Source organism: Aotus nancymaae, unplaced genomic scaffold (genome assembly GCF_030222135.1).
Source record: "Aotus nancymaae isolate 86718 unplaced genomic scaffold, 86718_ANA_hifiasm-v0.15.2.pri h1tg000033l, whole genome shotgun sequence".
NCBI lineage: Eukaryota > Metazoa > Chordata > Mammalia > Primates > Aotidae > Aotus > Aotus nancymaae.
Window position 1 is genome coordinate 57336655 of NW_026988447.1, and position 22999 is coordinate 57359653.

Here is a 22999-nt window from a genome sequence, read left to right on the forward strand (position 1 = left end):
ATAATCATAGTTTAGTACAGCCTCGACCTCCTGTGCTCAAGCAATCCTCCTGCCTGTGCCTTCCAAAGTTCTGGGATTACAAGTATGAGCTACTGTGCCTGGCCTGGCCTAAAATCATCATAATAATAATCATCATTATTATTATTTGAGACAGAGCCTCACGCTGTCGCCTGCAGTGGCATGATTGTGGCTCACTGCAACCTCTGCCTCCCGGGTTCAAGCAGTGCTCCTGCCTAAGCCTGCCAAGTAGGGGGGATTGCAGACGCACACCACCACGCCCAACTAATTTTTGCATTTTTAGTAAAGACAGGGTTTCACCATGTTGGCCAGGCTGGCCTTGAACTCTTGACCTCAAGTGATTTGCCTCTCAAAGTGCTGGGATTACAGGTGTGAGCTGCCACACCAGGCCTAAAATTATTTTTGAGGGCAAAGTAGTTATGAAGAAAAAGGAAAAATTAGACCACTGTGAGGGGGATCTAAATTTGTAATTTGACATAGAGATGACTTGGAACTACATTTAAAATGGTATGCACATCCGTGTTATTTTGTCTGTCTTAGGAAGCAAGGTCCTTAACTGCCAGAAGTAAGTCTTTGAAATATCTTCAGTTTTCTAGGTTCTCTCATTCTCTTCTCCCTTTCTCCTTGTTGTGCCTGTGCCACAAGGCCTGTGGGTACTTGATTAACACCGGAGAACTTTCACTTAGACAACAGAATTCACAGAAAGGTTTATTTATCTTAGGCACTACCAGAAGTGGGTTCTAAGTGTGGTGGTTAGTAAGAAAAGGAACGCCTCATTAAGCTGGCTTTCCTTGAAGAGGGTCCTATGGCCACAGCTTTAGGACATCATTATCCGTTTGAGAGTGTGTGTGTGTATGTGTGCATGCGCGTGCCCTGGTGTCAATACTGATGTTAAATATAAAGCTATAGAGACAGAGGTCACCAGGTCACTGTTTTCTCCCATTCTCTTGCTCTCTGACTCTGTTTCTAGAGAGAGATGGTGAGAGGGAGAGAGTGAGTCATCTTTACCGCTTTGTTGACCGCCTGCCTGTGCTTTCACATCACATTCATCCGTGTGTTTACGGTACGGTCTGTGGCCTGACAGTGTGCCTGTCTTCTTCCAGGGTAAGAAAAAGAAGAGGAAGAGAGAGAAACTACAGGAATCTACATCAGGTAGGCACCATGAAACTTCCCAGTCCATCCTCAGGCCTCTGACAAACACCTTTTAAAGCAGTCTGCATCTCTCTACACACTGCTTTCTTCTGTAACTGTAACTAGTGATTCTGTAACTCTGCTTTTTCTTCCTGAAATTCTTTTTAAAAATGTAAAAGACGTTCTTTAAATGTGACCGTGTGAAGGTACATGTAAAAACTGTTTCCCAAGCCCTGTCACCTGGAATCTTGGTTGCGAGCTGTGGGATTTTGTTTGTTTGTTTATTTGTTTTATTTTTGCTTCTGTTGTCTGTGTTTGTTTACTTTGCTTTAACACTCTTGCTTTTATTCTATTTTATATAACTCCTTAAAGATACAATATTTAATGATGATTATGATATATTAGCCGGCATTCCCTTGAGAAGCTCTCGTGATTTGGGTTTTTAAAAAATGTAAACATAATGATAGGGTTTGTCTTTCTTGTACATTAATTCAAGACATCAGTGAGGTCCCATTTATTTCCCTTTTTTCTTTCATTAAAAATGAGGCCACTACTTGTACTGCACAAATAAAAATGGCTGGTATAAGAACCATGAAAAGTAAAGCAAACAAGTTCACATGATATTGTAGCTACTACGTATTTGGAATGTACAAAAACCTCGTCAATAAAAATTTGTTAAAGACACAATTTTCTGCAGGTACAGGTCCAAGAATGACAGCTGCCTACATCTGAAACATGGTAAGAACGACTCTCTGGTCCTACTGCTGACGTTAGTTGTTATAAAAAGAGGCACTTGCTTGTGAATCTTCTTGCTCATATTGAGTTCATTCAACATTGCTCCTTAAAGAGGAGAACTCAGCAAAATCAAATTAGCGCTTTAAAAAATCTGATGGTTTTTATACCGGCTATGTATTTGCAATATTTATGCTTTCATCTTTTCTGTCCCATCCCTTTTGGCCCATTTATTCTTTCTCCGTTTCCTTTCCCCTAACTCCTTCTTCTAAACCATTTCTTATTGATAAGTGGCAAATTGGCCTGCTTAAAAAAAGAACAAATGACAACAGACAGTAAGCCAAATGCCGTCTTACTCAGCAAATCCAGGGTGGGATTGAGGAGCACCATTTTAGCCCAGGACTCAAAGTTTTTGCTCAGTAGAGATTTTTTTTTTTTTCGGTTGAAATCACACGTAGTCACTCAAAAATAATTTATTTGTGTCTAGTCAGAAAGCTACATATGCTTTATATTTTTTTCTGTTAATAACATGCCATGGGCACTTATTTACACGTATTTCTTCTATCAAGTATTTCTCTTTATTGGTAACCATTGCTAGATTTCACTCTAGTATGTATAAGTAATTTATTTCTTTTTACTGTAATTTTTTTATTTATATCCACATGACCGCTAGCCCAAGGAACCTGAAATTGGGACTTAAGGCTTGGTCTTTATTAAGCTTTGAATTAGCAGTTTGCGTACATGTTCTCCTGGTAACAGTTCTCAAAGGAGCTGCCTTTGGTTATCCTCTCTAGGAACCCACATCCAGTCAATCATCAGATCTTCCTATCCCTGCCTTTGGGGCCTGTCTCCAGCCTTGTCTCTCACACTTAGCACTGCCACAGCCCTGGTTCGGGTGCTCGGACTTTCCAGCTGGAGTACTGTAATACACGTTAATCATTTCTCTGCCTCCAGACTTTTCTGTCTCCCATCTCATCCTTCACCTTGCTCCCAGAAGGATTTCCTGCAACTCAGATTGTGTGTCACTTCCCGACACGGAAACAGTCGGCACTTCCCATTGGCTGAAAGATAAAGCACCCAGCACTTAGTGTGTGGGTCTGCCCCGCCCTGCCCTTGTGGTTTTGCCCCCAGTCACTCTTGCTCTCTGCCTCTCCTCACTTTCAGCCTAGCCCTTCTGAGTCCTGTGCTCAGTCCAAACAAAATTATTAGCAGTTCCCCACGTGGCTGGAGGGCACCGCACATGCTGTCCCTGAGCTTCAAAACCCAGTTCCTCTACAGAGGAATGGGTAGACCTGTGCAGTGTTTCTTAGGAGAAGAGTGTTCTCTTGCAGTTCATTTGGTCCTTGACTAAACCAGGTGGCCTTCACCTAAACTTTTAGAACTTGATTTTGGTGCTGAGTTTTCAAACAACTTGCCCAAAGGTGCCAGCAGAGATTTTGGTACCAAATAGATCTGAATTTTAAATCAGTTGATTGCCTGAGCAATCTACTTCAGCTTTTTAATCTTCATTTTTCTTACCTGGAAAAAGGGAATATTGATACCAACCCCCTGTGGTGGTTGATGTGCAGGATCTGCCCGCGGCCGCCACACAGTTGGAGCTCGGACACATCCCTCCTTCCTACTGAGAACTACGTCAATTACCCTCTCCTCGGTGAAGTTTTCTTCTAAACTAATTCTGAGTGGCAAGCTTTCCTCCAAGTGAACGGAAGATCATCCCTTCATATAAGATCAAAAACTAATATAATCATTTTAACTTAGTGGCTATTAGTCGAGAACCTCTTCTGAGCCAGCCACCTGGCTTGGTTATTAGAAGCACAGATAGGATGTAAGCATGGCCGATGACCCCCACCCCAGAAGTTCATGGCTTCATAATAGAAGTAAATCTAGTAATAATCACAAGATTTTTTTTTTTTTTGAAAAAAAATTGTTTTAATTACTGAACACTTAGGAATAGCCAGAAGGTTTTTCATGTTCTGCCTCTAAACGGAAAGCCCCCAGAAGGGCAGTGTGCTAAGGGCTGGTACCCAATTTACTTCACTTCTGTTTGCACCAAAAATCTGTGAAGCTAATTATTTTTATTAAAAATCATGCAAAAATGTACTTTTGTATTTCAGAGCTTGGTACTCGATTTGGCGTTCTTCATGATTAGCATCCTATGGTATTTTAGATGTAAAAGGTAGCTATTTTTGTCATAAAGTGTATCCCAAGCATCTTTCTCTAGAAAGTCACAGTTGTCATTGTGCTTTCTTGTCACTTATTTGTATTTTTTTAAGGTTAAGATGTTACCTCTGTCCTGCACAAGAAAAACAGAAATAACACTTTCTCTCTGCCCTGCCCCTCAAAAAACATTCTCAGGCCATCCCGCCGCTGCTGAGGCTCCAGTTGGTTGAGCTTCCTGAAATCAGAGTCTCTGGTGTTGCCCTCCCTCTCATTCCCGGATCAGTCATGCAGCCTTTGAAGTCACTGCCCTGCACACCATCCGAGTTTGGAGACCAGAACTGGCAGCTGCTGGCTAAGAATTGTAGAGTAGAGAGGAGCTCAGATCCACCTTCATAAAGCTTTCCATAAATTAGACACGATAATATTCCCGTTGTACCCTACCCCTTCCTTTGTAGGAATTCGGAAACTCTTCTCTTTGTGTTGTAGCTGACTTGTTTGGTCATGATTCAGCGTTTATTGAGCACGTAAGATAGGCCCTGTGGAGACTTGCATGACCTGGAAATAGAGTGTTGGATGGAGCAAAGAAGGTCCCTGTTGTCACAGTGTTTGTTATAGTGCTGTGAGGGTAGTTGATTGAAAAAACAAACAGGAAAATATAAATAATATAATAAAAATAAATTAGGGGGTAACTTGGGGGTCTGCTTTTAGGTTGGGTTGTCAGGAAAGGCAGCTCTGAAGAGGTGGCAGTCAGAAATAACTACCATTACCACAGAAAAATGGAGGGGTCTTCTGTTCTGGAACAGAGCCCTGGCAAAGAAATGAAAGACAAAGGGAACACAGCGTCATGTTCTGGAAAGAGCAGAGCCCGGGAATGAGGCCACTCAGTCTCTCAGGTTAGCGCTGGTGTAAATTGCGTAGCCTGGGACAGGTCACCTAAAGCCTCTGGTTTATTGGTGTAAGCGGAGGACTGTGCCCAGCGGCCTCTGAGATCCTTGTCAGGCTCTCCCTCAAGTCCAGCTTTCTGGTCTGCTTTGCTTTTGTGTGGTCTGCACTGCCTCCCAGTGTTATTAGAGGGACTCAGATCTCTTTTTTATTTTCTAATTTGTAGTCATCATTCTATATCTGAGTGGCTCTGTATTACTATAAATCCTCTGCATGACCTTGGAAATGGCGTATACATGACGAGGTTGTTCCTCAGTTCCTGTACAGATCATCCCCTGTTCCCCTCCTTCCTCCCCGGGATGGCTGCCTCACATCCTGGGATATTAGATGGATTGCCTCTAGTTACAAGGTTTGGTTTTCTACTGATGTAATAATATGGTTCCTTGCTTGCCATACTACAGTCATACTAGTGCCCACCTCACCTTTGAAATAAGCCAGAGACAGATAAAATACTTGATTAGAACCAATCCTACAGGGTTGGCATGGTGGCTCATGCCTGTAATCCCAGTACCTTGGGAGGCTGAGGTAAGTGAATTGCTTGAGCCCAGGAATTTGAGACCAGCCTGAGCAACATGGCAAGATCTCTTCTCTACAGAAATTAGCCAGGTGTAGTGGCGTGTGCATATAGTTCTAGCTACTGGGGAGGGCTGAGGTGGTTGGATCTGTTGAGCCTGGGTTGTCAAGGCTGCAGTAAGCCAAGATCGCACCAGCGCGCTACAGCCTGAACAACAGAATGGGACTCTGTCTCAAAAACAAACAAACAAGTCAGTCAAAGACTATGATGTGGGACCTCAGACAGCTGGTTTTCAATTCTGAAGGGAAGTTGCCGAGTGAAGGTAAAGCTAGGCCAGATGCAGTGGCTCATGCCAGTAATCTCAGCTCTTGGGGAGGCAGAGGTGAGAGGAAGTGTTTTCACTTCTTAAAAGATACCATGGGTTTCATCGAATGCTTTCCGTTTTTTGATGGGCAGTGCCAGCGCAGTGGCCACATTCAGCCCAGCGTAGAGGTTGGCTCCTGAGCAGTGCTGTTTTCCTGGTTGTGTTCCTGTCTCCCTGTGTGTTTCTACTTTTGAGCATTATAAAAATTTTCACTCTGGTGAAGTCAGATTAAAACAAATAAATTACCATTAACGTGGTCTCAACCCTGCGGAGAAACTTTTAGGATAATTGGAAATGAGATCCCTAACAGTCATTCCTCCAGGTTGGAGATGGTGGTCCCCAAGCTGCAGGATCTTTTGGACAGACCAAATTAATCCTTTTGGCTTTTTGGACTAACTTGTCATTTGTGGGAATGCTGGGAGCCCGGGGCCTCAGGTGATGAGACTGCACACGCTGTCCTGGGTCCAGCTGGAAGGCCGGTGCCACGAACACTAATCACTTGTTTACTCACCACATAGACATTTAGTGAGAACTGCTATAAATCCTGTTAGGCGGTGGGGGTGCTTGCAAGTGAGACCCTGTCCCTTCCTGGAGGAGCTTCAAGTTTAAGAGGATACAGACATATAAATGGGTAGTTATAAAATAGTATGTTTTATGCTATGAAGAAGTGGCATGCTGTGCCTTACATAATAATAAAGAGAATAAGAAATATGTAAATCGGAGTGAAATCAAGGAAGGCTTCCTGTAGTAGATGGCACACGAGCTGTCAGGTTGGTGGTGGAATTTGGGGGTTTGATAGCACAGTGGTACAGCTGATGTGAGTTTCCGGTGTTTGAGTATATGTTTGATTTGGAATACCACCTTAAAAATTTGTCAGAAGTTAGAGATTAGTATCAAATACTGAACTTTGCTTTCTTCCTGACTTAAGATTTATATGAGATTAAAGAAGTAAAGAATTAGAATTTTTGAAATGCTGGAGAAAATTATGACTCTGAGTTTATTAATTAAAAAATAATTTTCAAAATTGGTTTATTAATATTTACTTTATCAAGACAAATACAAAAAGCTTACCATCTGTAAATTATATAGGTTGAAAAGCTATTTTTAGATATTTCAATGTATTTCCTTTAGCTATATGACATAAAAGAGTTAGTTTAAAAGTAGGAACAGGCTACTTTTAAAAGATTTTTTAAAAAGGCCTGATGCAGTGGCTCACGCATGTAATCCTAGCACTTTGGGAGGCCGAGACGGACGAATCATGAGGTCAGGAGTTTGAGACCAGCCTGGCCAACATAGTGAAACCTGTCTCTACTAAAAATACAAAAAATGAGCCAAGCTTGGTAGCAGACACTTGTAATCCCAGCTGCTCGGGAGGCTGAGGCGGGAGAATCACTTGAACCCGGGAGGTGGAGGTTGCAGTGAGCCAAGATTGTGCCACTGCACTCCAGCCCAGGCGACAGTGTGAGACTGTCTCAAAAAAAAAAAAAAGAAAAAAAGATTTAAAAAAATCCTCTGGTTAAACACATTTTGCTAAATAAAAACTTCAGCCTTTTTTCCCCTAGGGCCAGGAGGTGAGCAGGAGAGCTGCTAAGCTCAATATAGTGGTTAATGTTCAGTGCTTGGATTTACATTTTTAAAAAGATTGTTTCTGGCTTTTTGTGTGATGGTGATGTTTGACAGCCTGATGAGGTGGTTAAGATTTGAGAACTTGGGTCTCCTGGGTCCTGTGAAGCTGTCCTCCAGAGCTGACAAGTTGCCGAGTGGGAACAGAAGCAGCATCTGGACCCGTGAGAGGACTGCAACCCTGAGGGTCTGCCAGGAGCTGTGCCTGGTGTCCAACATTTAGCCCTGTCCTCTTAGAGCAGCCAGGGAGTGTTAATATTTTCAGTGGTCTCATTGAGAAAAATATTTATTTCCTATGATTTTTGAAACTTAGTCTGGTAAGTTTGACACTGTTGCCTAATCTTTGTTCCAAATTCTGTCCCACAATGTAGTCACCAACATGAAGTATCGGTAAGCTTCTAGGTTGGTATGTTTAGTTAGAAAACAAAGCCAGGTTCTTAAAAATTAAAAGGAAGTTGGAGGCACCTGAAGAACTCTTAAATCTTGTCCACGTCTCAAACTAAAAAGTAAGGCTTCAGCAACTAGAAAGTGAAAAAATGCATCCTGTTTTCCATTCTTTCTTTATCTTTTGTAACCTCCATAGAAAGCACACCAGCTAGAATTGTTACCAAACAAGCAGAAGAGCCCTGGGGGTTCAGAACTCTTGGGGAGGAAGCCTACCTCTAGGGAGAGGAAGGGGGTTGTCAAACTGGGGAGAACCAAGCGTCTCACGGCAGCCCAGGCAACACGTGGCTGCACAGCTCCCCTAGGGCACAGGTCAGCATCTCCTGGGAAAACGTCTGCACCCTGCTCAGCCCTGTCCCACACTTGGCCTGCAGTGGTTTTTTGAATAGTGGCCTAGCCCCATTTGGGGGGACATTGTGCCACCACTTTACCACAGTGGCGAGGTCCTGTGGAAGCGACTGCTGGTGTGCTGTTTATCTCGTATGGATTGCCAGATCGCTGCCTAGGAGGTGGAGGTCGTGGTGGCCCGGAGAGGCTTCCGCATGCATCTTTCCTGGGAATGGTCCAGTCTGAGGTGACGGCCTTCCCACGTCTTCCTTCTTCCTTTTATGCTTGTGTTCACAAATCCCTGTGATACCTGTCACAGACTAGTAGGAAATGTATACAGGATCCACGAGGTGGTGGCACTTGACTACAGGTAAGCTCAGGCTTGGTCTCATTGTCTTAAATAGTAGTGGCGGCATAATGACAGTGTGGTTAGAGTGAATGATGCGTGGACTGCGGGTTTTCACATCCTGGCCATTGCTCCAGGATGCATTCATGATGAGCCTTTTGATTGCAAGTGCCAGAAACAAACTATGCTCACCTAAGGAGAAAGGGGAAATTTATTTTAAGGATATTAGAGCATCTTGTGGAAACCAAGGACAGTAGTGCAGTTGGGCCAAAAAGAAGGGCAGGAATTGGAAAGCTGTCCAGACACTGCTCCTGCCTTTCCCATCTGCCCCTCCCTGAAAATCACTTCCTTCTCTTCGCAGATTGACTCACTCAGTTCTTGGAGCCATATGTTCAGAGCACTCAAGCTATGTGTTGTTATAATATCATCTCCCAAAGAGACAATGATTCTTTCAAATTCTGTAGAAGGGACTCTGGTTAGCTCAGCTTGGGTCAAACTTCTGTGCCAATCCATAATGAGCTGTGGCCAGAGAAGGTCACATTGCACAAAATGGCCATCAGGAGATCACTGCTCTAACAGCGTTGGAGTTGCGACAATGGAGAGGAGAGATGGGCAGCAGCCTGACAGATGTGCACTGTAGCTCACTAGTAGGCTGTTGGTTGGGGTGGTTTTATCTAGGCAGCTGTGCGTTAATGAAGAAATTGGGTTAGGTTCATATGTATAGTGAAAGCTTTTAAGAATGGGCAGTATCCCTTCCATCAATTCTCTCTTCTCTCCTTAATGATCAGAAGAGCTAGAATTGTGTTTAAGTTGCCTTGGGAAGCAGAAATAGAGAAATAGACTTCAGGTAGCACGGTCAATTAGATGCCATTAAGAAAATGACAGCAGAGGAAGAGACAGTATGAGGTTCAATAAAACCCTCTTGAGATACTTCGTGTTTAGTATTGTTCATGAAAACTGATAAAATGGAATTCACATCAATGCACTAGAATAGTTTATAGAATACAAAAGAATTGTTTTAAACAGAATTTTTTTTTTTTTTTGAGACAGTGTCTTGCTCTGTCACCCAGGCTGGAGTGCAGTGGCACAATCTCAGCTCACTGCAACCTCTGCCTCCCGGGTTCAGTCGATTCTCCTGCCTCAGCTTCCCAAGTAGCTGGGACTACAGGTACATGCCACCATGCTCAGCTAATTTTTTGTATTTATAGTAGAGACAGGGTTTCACTGCATTAGCCAGGATGGTCTCGATCTCCTGACCTCATGATCCACCCGTCTCGGCCACCCAAAGTGCTGGGATTACAGGCATGAGCCACCATGGCTGGCCTTGAACAGATTTTAATGGAACTTTTTTCTTACTGAGTTATGAGGAACTGTGTGGAAATGAGCCCTTGTGGATAATGGAGTTTTTCAGAGAACCTATATGGTTTACATCTTGAAGTGTCAAAACATGTAATTTTTAAAAACACTTTTGGATACAACTCTGTCTTCTTCAGAAAAGTACATTGAAATTGATTTGAATACGAATACCTCATGCCATTATTTCACAGCGCATATCACATATGCTACAAGGAGTATATAGTGGTTTATATAATACTATTCTAAATGACCCCAAATAATGTGGATTTTTAAGAAACTGCTTTTTAATAATTCCTTTGTGGCTTCCTTTGCTGTTTGGGACTAAACCCTCTGCCCACAGAAATATGTTTCTTCTGATCTGTATGGATTTAGGAACCAGAAAAACGAAGCTTAATTGAATCATATATAAATTAAAAGTAAATGGGGTCTGAGTTGGGGTATAGAGGGTGGTGCTCTTTAAGAAAGGCTAAGATGTGCTGTTTTTGTGCATAAATCTCATGACATTATTACAATACCTTGAGGTCATTTGACCATGTTTTTCCTGGGCAGTGTTCTTCATAAATGAAGCTGCTGTGTCACTGAGAGCCAGATGAGTGGGGAATCCTGCTGCTCATATCTGTCTGTGACCTTTAGCAAAGTAACTTTATTCTTTTTGACAGAATGAGAGAAAAATTAAAAGCATTTCAGTTGAACACTGCTGTTCACTTTTTGGCTTAAAGTTTACATCTAGCCTAAACTTTTCTAAATGCTTAGATATCGTTCTTGTGAATCTAGCTGTTTTTTCTTCTGTGAGATTGCTCTATCTCAGCTAGCATCGCACTTTTAGAAACATTCTGTTTCATAAGAGATATTTTAATTATTTGGCAGAATACTCTGTCGGTCTTCATTTTCTACCAGAAGTTCTGTAATAGTATGAATCTTGCTTGCTGCCCCAAATGTGTTGCATGAAATTGGAACAGCAGAAATGGTACCAACCTGTATGGACCGCCTGTCACACCCTGGGGGCTTCAGTAGACGCCTCTGCGTGTGTCGCCTCCTCTCGTTCTGTAGCAGCCTTGTTGGAGGTGGGGTTGGGGCAGGGACAGATCTCAGTCCTCTCTGAACATGAGAAAACATCACTTGTCCAGGGTCACGCTGCTGGGTCCGCAGGGTGAGTGACCAGCAGCTCTGAGCCCCAGTTCTCCATCCTCTGCTGTTACTTCTGTGCTGCTTCAGGGCGCCTGCCCGGCACTCGCCCAGCTCTATACACACGTCTCCCGCATCCTGCAGCACACCTGATGAGGTTGAGCAGCTTCTTATCTTCACTTTACAGATGAGGAAACATGTTTGGAACGTTCGAAGTGCATGCCTAAGATTTACAGGTGGTAACCAATGGACCCAGGATCCAAACCCAGCCCAGGGTGTCCTCAGAGCCCACACTAACCCACACAGGTTATCACGTCCCTGCACTTAACCAGATGCCCGGGGGCACACACAAACGCGGGCATAACCATGAAAGGGCTTGGTTAGAAAAAAAAAAAAAAGACAAAAGTATGCCCTGATCCTGTCACCTCATTTGTTGAAGGTGAACGTCACATCTTTAGTGTGAGAGAATGTCTGTTGAGAGAAATGTGGATTGGGTGAAGCGTCTGGAGGTGAGTAGATGAGGGCGGGCTACCTCTAGCTAGTTATCGTCCTCTGGAAACACTTCAGCTGACAGAACTACAAAGGGCTTTTGAGGCTCTCTCCTTCAAAACTTGCTCAAGAGCATTTTTCCAGTGTTTCCGGTGGTAGGAAGATCTAGCGGTCATGACCTGCACCAGGACGTCCGGCCTACAAATAGGACACATGTCCTCACAAAGGACACAGACACAGAGGGCTAGGCCGACCAGGAAAAGAAACCAGTAACTACAAAAAAATTCCCCCAGAGTAATTCATTAATGGCCCCAGGCCTGTCTCAAAGTCATCTTGACATTGCCGAAGTCTGGTTGAGCTGATAATTCACTCTGAATAGCCACAGGGGAGGAAGCCGCGCAGGTCAACCTTGCCTTGGTAGAACCTGAATCCAGGAGTGGCCAGTGACCCGTTTCCTCCCACCTCCAGCGTCTGGGAATCTTTTTGCCTTAGAGCTTTGTGGTTAGGGGAATAACTAACTAGGCTCGAATGCTGGGACTAAGGAGTCCTTCAGCTGCAGAAACAAAACTCAGTGTTAACCTTCCTGACTACACATTTTCATTTTTCCTTTTTCTCAAATGTTGGGTGATGTTTACTGTCAAGGAGCTGAAGCTGGCTTTTGTAGGTTATATTTCCAATCTTAGAGACTTAAATTTGAAAGTTAACCTACTTGTTTGATTCTCTTTATGGTCCTTCAAACAGAGCGTGATATTTTGGGGGTGGCTGCACTGTTCCAGGTGGAGACTGTCTCCATAAGGATGCAGAGGCAGTTGCCTAGGGAGGGACAGACAGAATGATGGAAGGTAGGAAGGAGAGAAGACAGTCAGTGATATTTAGCTCCAAGGTATGGTGGAGAGAGCACATGTTGAGAGTTCAGAAGCTCATTCTGCTGCCCAGTAGCTGGGTGACTTTTGGCAAGTTACTGAACCTCACACAGCCTCAGTGTCCTTATCTGTAAGTGGGTGGGAAGATACAAACTGTAATGACGATTATGTGAAATTCTAAAGTGCATGTTCCAGTGCCTGACAAATCAGTGCTCAGCGGACAGTGTTTTTGTTCCTTCCCCCTCACCAGCTTCTTACAGACAAGACCACCTTCAAGTCAACGAGATTGTCACTTTTGTGGTGCCAGGAGGACTGGGGAACAGCCTGGCACTGAGACTCTCTAGGAGTCACCTTGGGCCAGTCATTTTTTGACCACATACCTCAGTTTCTGCTAAAACAACAGGATTAGACGCTCTGTCATGCTCGATTCCTGCTCTAGAAGTCTGTACCTCTCTTCCTTCATACACATATGACATTGTGTAACAGAAGAGTTAAAATCCGTTTTTCCCAAGTCGTAAAAATGGAGACAATTGGCATGAGGTGTGTGGTGTGCTGCTGGAATGCAGTTTTTGCAAGTAAAATCCGTCAATCTGTTCCCCTCTCATAAAACCAATCTCTCCATATTCTCCCTTCAAACTGCACGTCGTTTAAGGCCCCTGCCTCTTGTTGGTAGCATTTGAAAGTGGCTTACAAGGAAGAGGAGGATGAAGGAAGGATCTCTTATTCCAACTCACTTTTTTTGTATCCTCACCAATTCTGAACAAGGAAGTGATATTACATGATGGGGCAGGGATGAATTTTGTTTCCGAAAACCAGCTTTGTTGCCCCTTCCTTGGCCTGGAAAGTTTGAGCCCTAGTGGTACCCTGACAAGGCTGGCCCTCGCCTACTCCCGACCCTCCACTCTGCCACCCCAGAGCTCACCCATAGGCTTGTCTCCTTGGCCCTCCCTGCCAGAGGACAGTCTGGGGAAGGCTGAGGAACCCCCAGGACGTGAGCTGGCCAAGGCTCTGCTTTTGGTTAGATTTTACATTTGTTTGGGCTTAGAGAGAAGGGATTTCCCCCTTTGCCTTTGTTTACTCCTGAGTTAGGGTCCGTAAAGCCCTGCTGGCCCAGGGTCAGTGCTGTTGATCTCCCAGAAACAGGCCCACTCTTGAAATCTTTAGATTCACCTTAATTGCTTGGGCTCTTAGTAAGGGACTCCGCCCATTTGGGTTCCTGGTTCCATTTGGTTGGTGGGATATTTTGTCAAGATTGGAATTTGGTCCAGGAGAGCATCGGCGGGGGTGGGGGGTGGGGTTCGGTTATATGGGGTGGAGTGGGGTCTTGTGCTGCCTTCGCATCCACAGTATAAATGCGTGGTGACTCCTGGTGGAGGGAGCCCGAGTCTGAACATATGTAGGATGGGCCTTGCTGCACTCCCTTTGAAGCCCAGCCGCAGCCGCAGCCGGGGAGCAGTAATTGCTGGCTTTGATTGCGCAGACTTCACTGGTGGGTTGGGCTGTGCTGGGGCTCGCCTGGCCTGGCCCAGCTTCAGCCGCAGCCCCCCAGTGAAGCCTTAGATGTGGGAAAGCTCCAGCCTCTGGAGCCTCATGCCTGTGGTTTCTTGAAAAGAAGCTGGACTGGACCTGTTTTATATCTGTAAAGCAACACCAGGCCCCCATTTCTCCCACTTGGAGGTAAGACTTGGTCTCCCCTGACATCCCTGAATTTTAAAAGAGCCACCAGGGACAAACTGCCTCATTTGATAGTGAAGGAATTTCTTTGCCTCTTTTTTTTTTTTAAGCACTAATTATATTATTAGGAAAGCATCCCTGGAAGGGATTAGTTGCTTTTTGGTAAGCAACTGTACAGAGGATCTCTGAAGCCAACTTCCCAGGAGAATGTGCAAGGTGACCCCGTGGAATAAGGAAATAACAAGTGGGAAAATGTGAGACTATGGAAAGAAATGACCTTATTAGGAGATACAGATTCTTTCTAGGCAAGTGACGTATTATCCTTTAGGTAAATGGCCATCTCTAGGCACCCATGTTTGTGTTAATCACTATCTTACCACTTGTACTCAGCTCAAGAAGACAGGAGGAGAAGCCACCCGTAGGCAAGGCAGTGAAGGGACAGGAAGACTCTGGTTGAGCCGGAAGTGCAGGGTGCTGATGGGAGGTGTTCCCTGCTTGAGAATGGGGCCACAACAGGGCCGTGGAGGTTGTCTGTGCAACCCTGGGTACTTCAGGGTTCACTGTACCAGGCAGTGGTGGGATGGCCCAACAGAAGGACAGGTTGTCCCCTCAGGCGTTCCTGGCTGCCAGTGGCCAGTTTACTCTGAGACCCAATGCTTGTCTCAGGCACTACCTAGGACTTCAAGGCCAGGCCTCATCAGGAAACTTAATGTTTTTATGTCAGACTGAGAGGAAAACCTTCCCAGGAAGAGCAACCTGGACCAAGCCTTTGAAAATCTGTGATGCAAAATTATAATGTAAATAGGAATCTGTGGGGTGCCCTCTCTCCCACCCCAGCCTCCGCTAAAGCCCTGTTTCTTTCTCTATGGAAAGGCAGCTCTTTGATCCTCCTACGTAAGGGATCCATACCTCTGTTCAGTTAAAATATCAACATGCTGTAGTGTTTTCCTGTTAAGCAGGGAATGAATGGTTAATTTTCCCAAGAGAATGGGAATTGAAATGGTCATTGAAAGACCTCAATTGAAATCATTCTGTGGCTGATTTCCTCCTATTTTGCTTTTGTTGGTTGGTTGGTTTTTGCTTTTTCAGTAGCTACCCAGATACACAAATAGCTTCTTTGCAGTTCCAATCATTTTTAGGGGCAGCATTGGGCGTAATTGGAATACAAATACTGGCTAACCTGCTCGCAGGGCTCCCTCTGTGCTGTGCATTTGTAAGGACCTTAAGTATAGGAGCCAAACCTCTCCTTTCAACAGCCTGAGGGGCAGGTGTCCTCGCACTTCCCATCCCATAGGTCACCATCCTTCTGTGGAAAGTACTTCATGGACCGTAACTTGCCATCCAGAGTTTTGTATTCATCATTAAACTATGTCAGAGCTTCCTTTTATTTATCTTTTATTTTCTTTTTCCATTCAAACAGAAGTGTACAATAATCCACTATTATTTAGAATGAGTTTCTAAAAGGAAACTTCTGCTTGTAACAAGGATAGCACAATTACAGGCACAAAGAGTTGGGATTCATCTGAGGCTGTTGAGGGACCCAGGTTGAGAAGGTGCTTCCAGCATCGCTGCCACCAGAGGAAAGCAGCCTCCCCAAGTTCAAAGCCACGGAAGCAGGTGCTCTCTGGAGCGCAGGAGCGGAACGCTGCCATGCTTTTACTTTCCTTGTCTTTGTCTCATCTTATTACAAGTTACATTTTATTTTTAATCACTTTTTAAAAAAATCTGAGATTATTAAAGCTTTGGGGATGTGGGAGTTCTTTTTTGAAAATCATTATCGTGACCCGTATCTGTCAACATTACTTTAACATACTCGCCGAGTGTCCTTTCCGAGGCTAACGTTAGAGATCCTAGCTGTTAGGAAGGAAAAAAAATCTTGAAAATTGTAAAGTCTTAAGCAAAAAGGGAGAGGTTTCTATCCCCTGGACTGTGAATATGAGTGGACAGAGCACATAGCATCACGGGAGTTGGCAGTGCGCTGGGTAATGCGGACATGTCTGTCCTGTGTAGAACCATACGACGGCTTCCCACAGTGGACTAACAGCACCAGACGCTGCAGAATGACACATCCTTCCCTGATCTGGCTGTTGCCCGCCTTCCCTGTTTCTGTTTGGCTCTTTCCTACTGGTGTTTTTTTTCTTTTTACCATGACCCAGAGTATTAGCTACATTTCACATCATAACTCTGTGCATACAGATACATGGAACCAAAGTAAAAATGTCACTATATTAACTCTGTAGTATACTCTCAGGATTTTTGGCTGCATAGAGCAATTCGTTTTAGCCATCCATCCCCAAATCAACAAAATGGATTAATTAAATGCAGAGGTTATAAGACATGTACAGTATGGAATAGGAGTTATAATCTAAAGACCTACAGCAAATTCATATTAATAGCATTTCATTTGTTCCTTCTTGAGGTGGAAAACGAAGCTCATTCCCAACGTGCAAAGCCAAGTCAGCGACCCCAGGACCTCTTCTGGAGATGGAAGCTTGTTGAAAACCCAGACTGTCTCCACGGCCTGCCCAGTTGACCCCTAAGGAACACTGACACCAACTTTACCCTGAGGTCACTGCTAGAGACGCTGATCCATAAAGACAATCACTGCCAACCCCCCTTTTGTCTACTGCGAGAGCCAAGTTCCAAAATAAAGCATAAAAAGATTTTTTAAAAGGAAATGTAAAAGCACATGAGAATGCCAGCAGGCTGTGGGGCAGCTGAGCAGCCCTTCTCCCCTCATCTCTGTGTGCACTTCCCAGAGCATCTTGCATCCAAACCGGGAACCTTTCGGCAAGGACAGTAACTTGGCTGCATTTGCCTGCCGTGCGCAACTGGAGCCAGCAACCAGCACATCCATCAGCACCCCAGTGGAGGAGTTCGTGGAAGAGTTCCCTCTTTGTTTCTGTCTTCATTTTTCTTTCTCTTCTTTTCTCCTACAGCTTTTATTTAACAGTGCAAAAGGATCAGTTTTTTTTTTGTTTGCTTTTTTTAAACTTGAATTTTTTAAATTTACACTTTTTAGTTTTAATTTTCTTGTATATTTTGCTAGCTATGAGCTTTTAAATAAAATTCAAAGGTCTGGAAAAGTTTGAAATAATGAAAGAAAAAGAAGCCTTCTTCTGAGATAGCTTGTCCAGTAAGTGGCTTCTCTGTGAATTGCCTGTAACAAATAGTGGCTTCTCCGTTCTGGTAAGGTGTTCGATAGAGCTAAGTAAATGTAGTAGCCAAATCTACTCTGTCGGTAGCCATTGGCAGCCCTGTTTCCGTTTATTTTTTCTTCTGTTTTCTTCTTTTCTTTTTTTAAACAGTAAACCTTAACAGATGCATTCAGCAGACTGGTTTGCAGTGAATTTTCATTTCTTTCCTTCTCACCCCCTTGTTGTAAAAAGCCCAGCACTTGAATTGTTATTACTTTAAATGTTCTGTATTTGTATCTGTTTTTATTAGCCAATTAGTGGGATTTTATGCCAGTTGTTAAAATGAGCATCGATGTACCCATTTTTTTTTAAATAGCAAGGCACAGCCTTTGCCCAAAACTGTCATCTAACGTTTGTCATTCCAGTTTGAGTTAACGTGCTGAGCATTTTTTAAAAGAAGCTTTGTAATAAAACATTCTTAAAAAGTGTCATTTTATTAAGAGTGAAGTTCCTGATAACCTAAAATTGTTAATGAACTAAATCCACAGGCCAGTACGGAGCTGGTTTATAAAGAGGAGCAGTCCGTGACAGAGGGGTGCTGCTGGTGCAGCCTTCTCCAGGGACAGGCCAGCAGCAGCGATAAAGGGGCACCCTGCTCTGTCTCCTACACATGCAGTCCTCAAAAGCACTTGTATGGTTTGGGCCTCTCCCTCCTCCTTTTCCAGTTGTAGGTATGAAACAGGGTTAAAGGAAAAAAGAGGGTTGCCAGGATTCAGTTGGAAGTGAGTCCTTTCCTGAGCGCAGATTCTTGTGGGCTCCCACCATCTGGTGTGCTGCTCATTGGAAGTGTGCAGGTTCTACCTCTCTCCATAGCTCATTGGTGTTCAAACTGGGCTTCCACGTCGTGGGGTCCCAGTGGTGAAGGAATGTCTCCCAGGTGTTCAAACTGGGCTTCCACGTCGTGGGGTCCCAGTGGTGAAGGAATGACTCCCAGGTGTTCAAACTGGGCTTCCACGTCGTGGGGTCCCAGTGGTGAAGGAATGTCTCCCAGGTGTTCAAACTGGGCTTCCACGTCGTGGGGTCCCAGTGGTGAAGGAATGTCTCCCAGGTGTTCAAACTGGGCTTCCACGTCGTGGGGTCCCAGTGGTGAAGGAATGACTCCCAGGTGTTCAAACTGGGCTTCCACGTCGTGGGGTCCCAGTGGTGAAGGAATGTCTCCCAGGTGTTCAAACTGGGCTTCCACGTCGTGGGGTCCCAGTGGTGAAGGAATGTCTCCCAGGTGTTCAAACTGGGCTTCCATGTCGTGGGGTCCCAGTGGTGAAGGAATGTCTTAACACCCCCACCCATCTTCCCAGTCAACGTTTTCTAAGTCTTGAGTTGTGTTTCGTAATTTTTACCTTACTAGTACATGTTATAAGTTGGTATCTGGTTAGGAAAAACTGTATTTTAAAGGTGAATACGTCATGGTCTTCCACAATGGTTTTCTATCCTTTGAGCTACTTTGAGAACCATGATCACTGGTCCAACTTAAACCTTTCTGCTGAAATTCGAGTTTGATTTCCCCTTTCTAACCTTCAGTGCAGCTGGGGAACAGCTGGCTACCATACTTATAACAACCCTCCTCATACTGTACTTGAAGATTGCCATTAAATCACCCCTCAAATTTCTCTTCTCCAGGCTAAGTAATCCCAATTCCTTGAACCTTTCATCATCAGTCCTTTAATCATTTTCATTACTATCCTCTGGAACCCTTCCAATTCCTCTTCATTTAGTCCTAAACTTGAACCAGGAAAAAAATAAGTATTATGTTCAGGGGATCTACTTGTTATAAAGGTTTCATATTCAGCCCTGGCCAGAACTTCATTTGAAAATTACCTCTCTCAGAGTTTTCTTAACATGCATAAACCAAATAGTTTTTAAAAGCAGTCTAAAACTGCCACCATGATCTTTTGAGGAATTAACTAAAAAATCCAACAAAATAAGGAAGTGACACTGAAGCATTTCACCAACACATGGATGGGCTCTTCTGGATCTTGAGAGAAAGCAATTAATAATAAAGTCTGTTCATCAAGGTAACAGGCATTGCAGGATCTATACCTGAGACTCAAGGCTTGGCCAAAGCCCACTCAGCTCTTCTCTCCCTTGGCGTGCAGAGGCCACGCCCCGAGTCTCAGGTGTTTATATCCTGCTATGTCCAAATAATCCATTTCTTTCAACTTTACAAAAAATTAGTGAAGTTGAAAGAAATGGGTTGTTTGGACCCTCAGCCAGTTCCTTCCACAAACTTGGTCCCTTCCTAGTTTCCTGCATTTCTTCCAGAATAATTTTTCCCAAATAACTTTGATGTCAGTGCACAGTGCTCATTCCTGGCTCATTCTGCCCAAATCCTGCTTTCTGTAGGCAGCAGTTCTGGGGGAGAGTCAAGAGTCCTCCTAGAGATAGGGATAAAGGGGGTGTCTGTGGGGAGAGGGACTCCTCTGGCTGCTACTGCTGTTTGATCTTGAAGGGATTTGGCCTCCTTCCCCGCAGCGAACTCAGAGCTGAATTGTGTGCCAAGAAGAGGCTAGGTCAGCTTTCTTTCTGGGAGCGGAGCCTTCTCTGAGGTCACAGCTGGCATGCAAGTCCTTATGAAGGGGTGTTTTCCTCCTGGTTTTAGTTTGGTTGCTAGGGCTGCTGGCAACTACCTGTTTAGCTGGAAGGCGACTTTGAACTGATTCATGACTACAGTTGTCTTAAGTATTATACAGTAATTTTTTCCTCTAGTTTGGTCTAAGGCTGCAACAGTATAGAAACTCTAATAAAGGGCCTATGAAAAATAACAAGATGTCTGTGTGGCTGTGCTTTTAAAGAACGGTCACGAGGGAGTAATGCACAGTTCTGACAGAGAAGAGGCATCCAAGATCCACATGATGTAGTCGTTGTTGAAAAATCACATTTACCACAGAATGTGATCTTCCAGGCGTGGAAGATGAGAACTTTAAGAGCCGCCCTGTGAAACCCAACTTCTAAAGATACACACACAAGGAAATGTGGACTACTTTTTAATAGAAAATACAATTTGATGGCAATTAAGTATCTTCATACTAACAGAAGGATGTCACTCTGTATGCCATTTATACTGATGTATTGTGGGAAAAAATAAGATCATTGGTTTTCTTGGCTATAATTCAGTGGATATTATTCTGGAAGTGGCTGTTCTAAATTTCTTCAACTCTCTTCTGAGAAAACTTTATTATCTTTACTCTGCAGCCAGGCGTGACTCAGGGAGAGTGTACCAAGGTGACTCAAGTGCACCTCTAAGCAGGGTGTACCAACAGCAGCTATTTAAACATTAGCATGAATCAAAGTAAACTGAAACTGTATACGTGTTAATTAAAATTAATCATTTATAGTAAAACCTGAGACAAGTGATAACTGTCTACTTGCCTTTATTGAAGAAGCAGTGCTAATGTTGTTTATGGCATTATTCATCAACAGTAAACTGGTGTTAAATAATAGATCCACTCATTCAATACACTTATACTGAGCACTTTCCGATGGGCTATGCTCAAATTATGGGACACCAGAAAAATGTTTTGTATTGTCTGTCTGCTGTAGGCATATAAGAAATGCCTACTGTCTGCATTTGTTATAATGTGCAAGGGTCCTTTTCCCTGAATGGTAATTTGGACGTAAAACAGGTTATATCAATCAGGAAGGAGGTGGCACAGTGGGGAAAGCCTAGGTTTAGCGTCTGCAGACCTGGACAAAGTCTACTCAACCCCCTGTTGGGAACTGCACACTAAACCCCTCTGGGCACACTTCCTCATGGGCTAAGGTATCACAGACCTCTGCCAGGGTATATGAGAGGCAAACGAGAGAGAAGCCTGATAGGAAGTGACTAGTAAATTAATTTCCCCTTGATTTATTTTATAATGTGTTAGAAAACATGCTTTTTTGTCCAGGGCAAAAAATATCTTGTTTATGTATTGCCTTGCAGCCATAGAACATGTGAGCATACTTCTGCCCAGGGAAGCGATTGGTAACAGGACTAAGCACTCTGTTTTGGAGTCAGGACCATGGAAGTGCTGGTACAGAAGGGGCAGAGTTTGGATTTTATTGGGTCATCTACACTGATGTGTTCATATAACTATTTTTCTTCACATATAATAGCTTGAGATGTTACCAACTAAATTAATTACATTTTTGATCTCCACTAAATAAGTGAGAGAAATTGGTAGAAAAATTATTTGCCAGATGGAAGGAAAACACTGCATACAAATAGATGTCATCACACATCATCTTAACTGTTTTCTCTCTGGTCACTGTGGAATTCCGTAGACATTTTCTCTTCTCCGTCTTTAACTTGTCTCAGAATCTGAACTCGGTGGAATCACTGAATTATATTCTATACCATAGTGATTTTTTTCCCCAACAGGAAGATGCATGAGGCAACCTCAGTAAAACAGAGCCCACAAGTTGGCCTGGTTGTCATTACAGGTCCTTTCAAAGTCAGTTCGGTCCCACTGCTCAACGGGAGGAAGGCAACAGTGGCTTTAGAGTCTCGTCTGCCCTCCACGCTCAGCCCTGGAGACAGCCCTCAGCGCTGCACAAAGCCAGGGCTGTGCAGTGCTCACTGCAGGGCTCACCAAAGCCTAGAGGTGCTTTGTGAGCAATCTCATCTGCTCGCCACATGCTGGCATCTGGTACAGGCTGTGCCTGCTTTGCTTCTCAGGTTCCAATTAGCCGCGGCTGATCTTTCCTCAGTGCCTGGTCCTAGAGAGTGCAAACCCATCCAGGCAGCAGCCCTTACAAAAACCACGCTGCTTTCAAGTGCTGTCCACCTGAATGAAAGACAACATTGTGGCCACTGCAACTTTTATACTAAGATTTGTTTAGATTGTCTCTGTTCTTCCCCAGGCCTTTGCTCCCCAGAACAGCATCTCTCAGACCAGATGATGAGATCTTTAGCTGGCAGGGATGAGGATGTCAAGGGGTGATCAGGGACCATGGGGTGCAGAGTCCCACGGAGGCCGTGGTTAAATGGGAAGGGGCAGGCACTGCAAACTGCAAATCACGTGAATGAGATGAGCTGTCTTCTCCCGGCATTTGGGATTAACTGTGATTATTTTAATAAAGGGATGTATTTAATAAAGGATATATGTGAGGGTGCACACGTGCATGCACACATACACACACAAGACTTGAGAATCAAGATAAAAGTATTAATACCCTTACATTAGGCCTGTGACTTGTGATAACATTGTGCCAGCTAGTGGCAGAATCCACCATGAGACTGAGTGCTGAAAGGGTAGCTGGTTTTAAGCATCCTGTGTATGCTGTTCACTCTGACTAAAGAGAGAGAGAGAGAGAGAGAGAGAGAGAGAGAGAGAGAGTGTGTGTGTGTGTGTGTGTGTGTGTAAGCTTAAGTCTCTGCCTATGTAGACTTTGGGGTTGGACAGACCTTTTCCATTCCACCTCCTTTGGTCCTACTACAAATCGGTGTGGTGAAGGGATAGATTCTGCTGCACTCCCACCCTTCCCTACAACTTGAATATTAAGGCTAAAGGGCTCCAGAAAACTACTTTCCCAGCGGCATATACCAAAACCTCCACACAGCTCTGGAACGAGGCAGTTGGGAGCCGTTGAAACTGTCTCAAGCAGAAAACTCCGTTTCAAAAATGCCATTCTCCCTCACTACTAGTTTTAGAGGCATCCCAGTTTCCTGTCTTCTACACCTGCAATCTGAGTGAAGAGGTCAAGTGGCTGTTCAAG

At 44.1% G+C, this 22999-nt stretch overlaps 1 protein-coding gene across 6 annotated transcripts in view; it reads left to right on the plus strand.

Annotated features, from left to right (window-relative positions):
* Positions 1–17736, plus strand: part of LEF1 (lymphoid enhancer binding factor 1) — a 122618-nt gene extending 104882 nt beyond the window's left edge. For 3 of the 6 annotated variants that reach the window (XM_012436532.2, XM_012436535.2, XM_012436538.2), the window contains 3 exons: positions 1122–1170; positions 1847–1887; positions 16528–17736. In XM_012436532.2, the coding sequence (XP_012291955.1) occupies positions 1122–1170; positions 1847–1881 (84 nt within the window). In that variant the 3' untranslated portion in view covers positions 1882–1887; positions 16528–17736. The remainder of the gene's footprint in view (positions 1–1121; positions 1171–1846; positions 1888–16527) is intronic. The other 3 variants (XM_012436533.2, XM_012436531.2, XM_012436536.2) reach the window with 1 other exon arrangement.
* The last annotated feature ends 5263 nt before the right edge of the window (positions 17737–22999 follow it).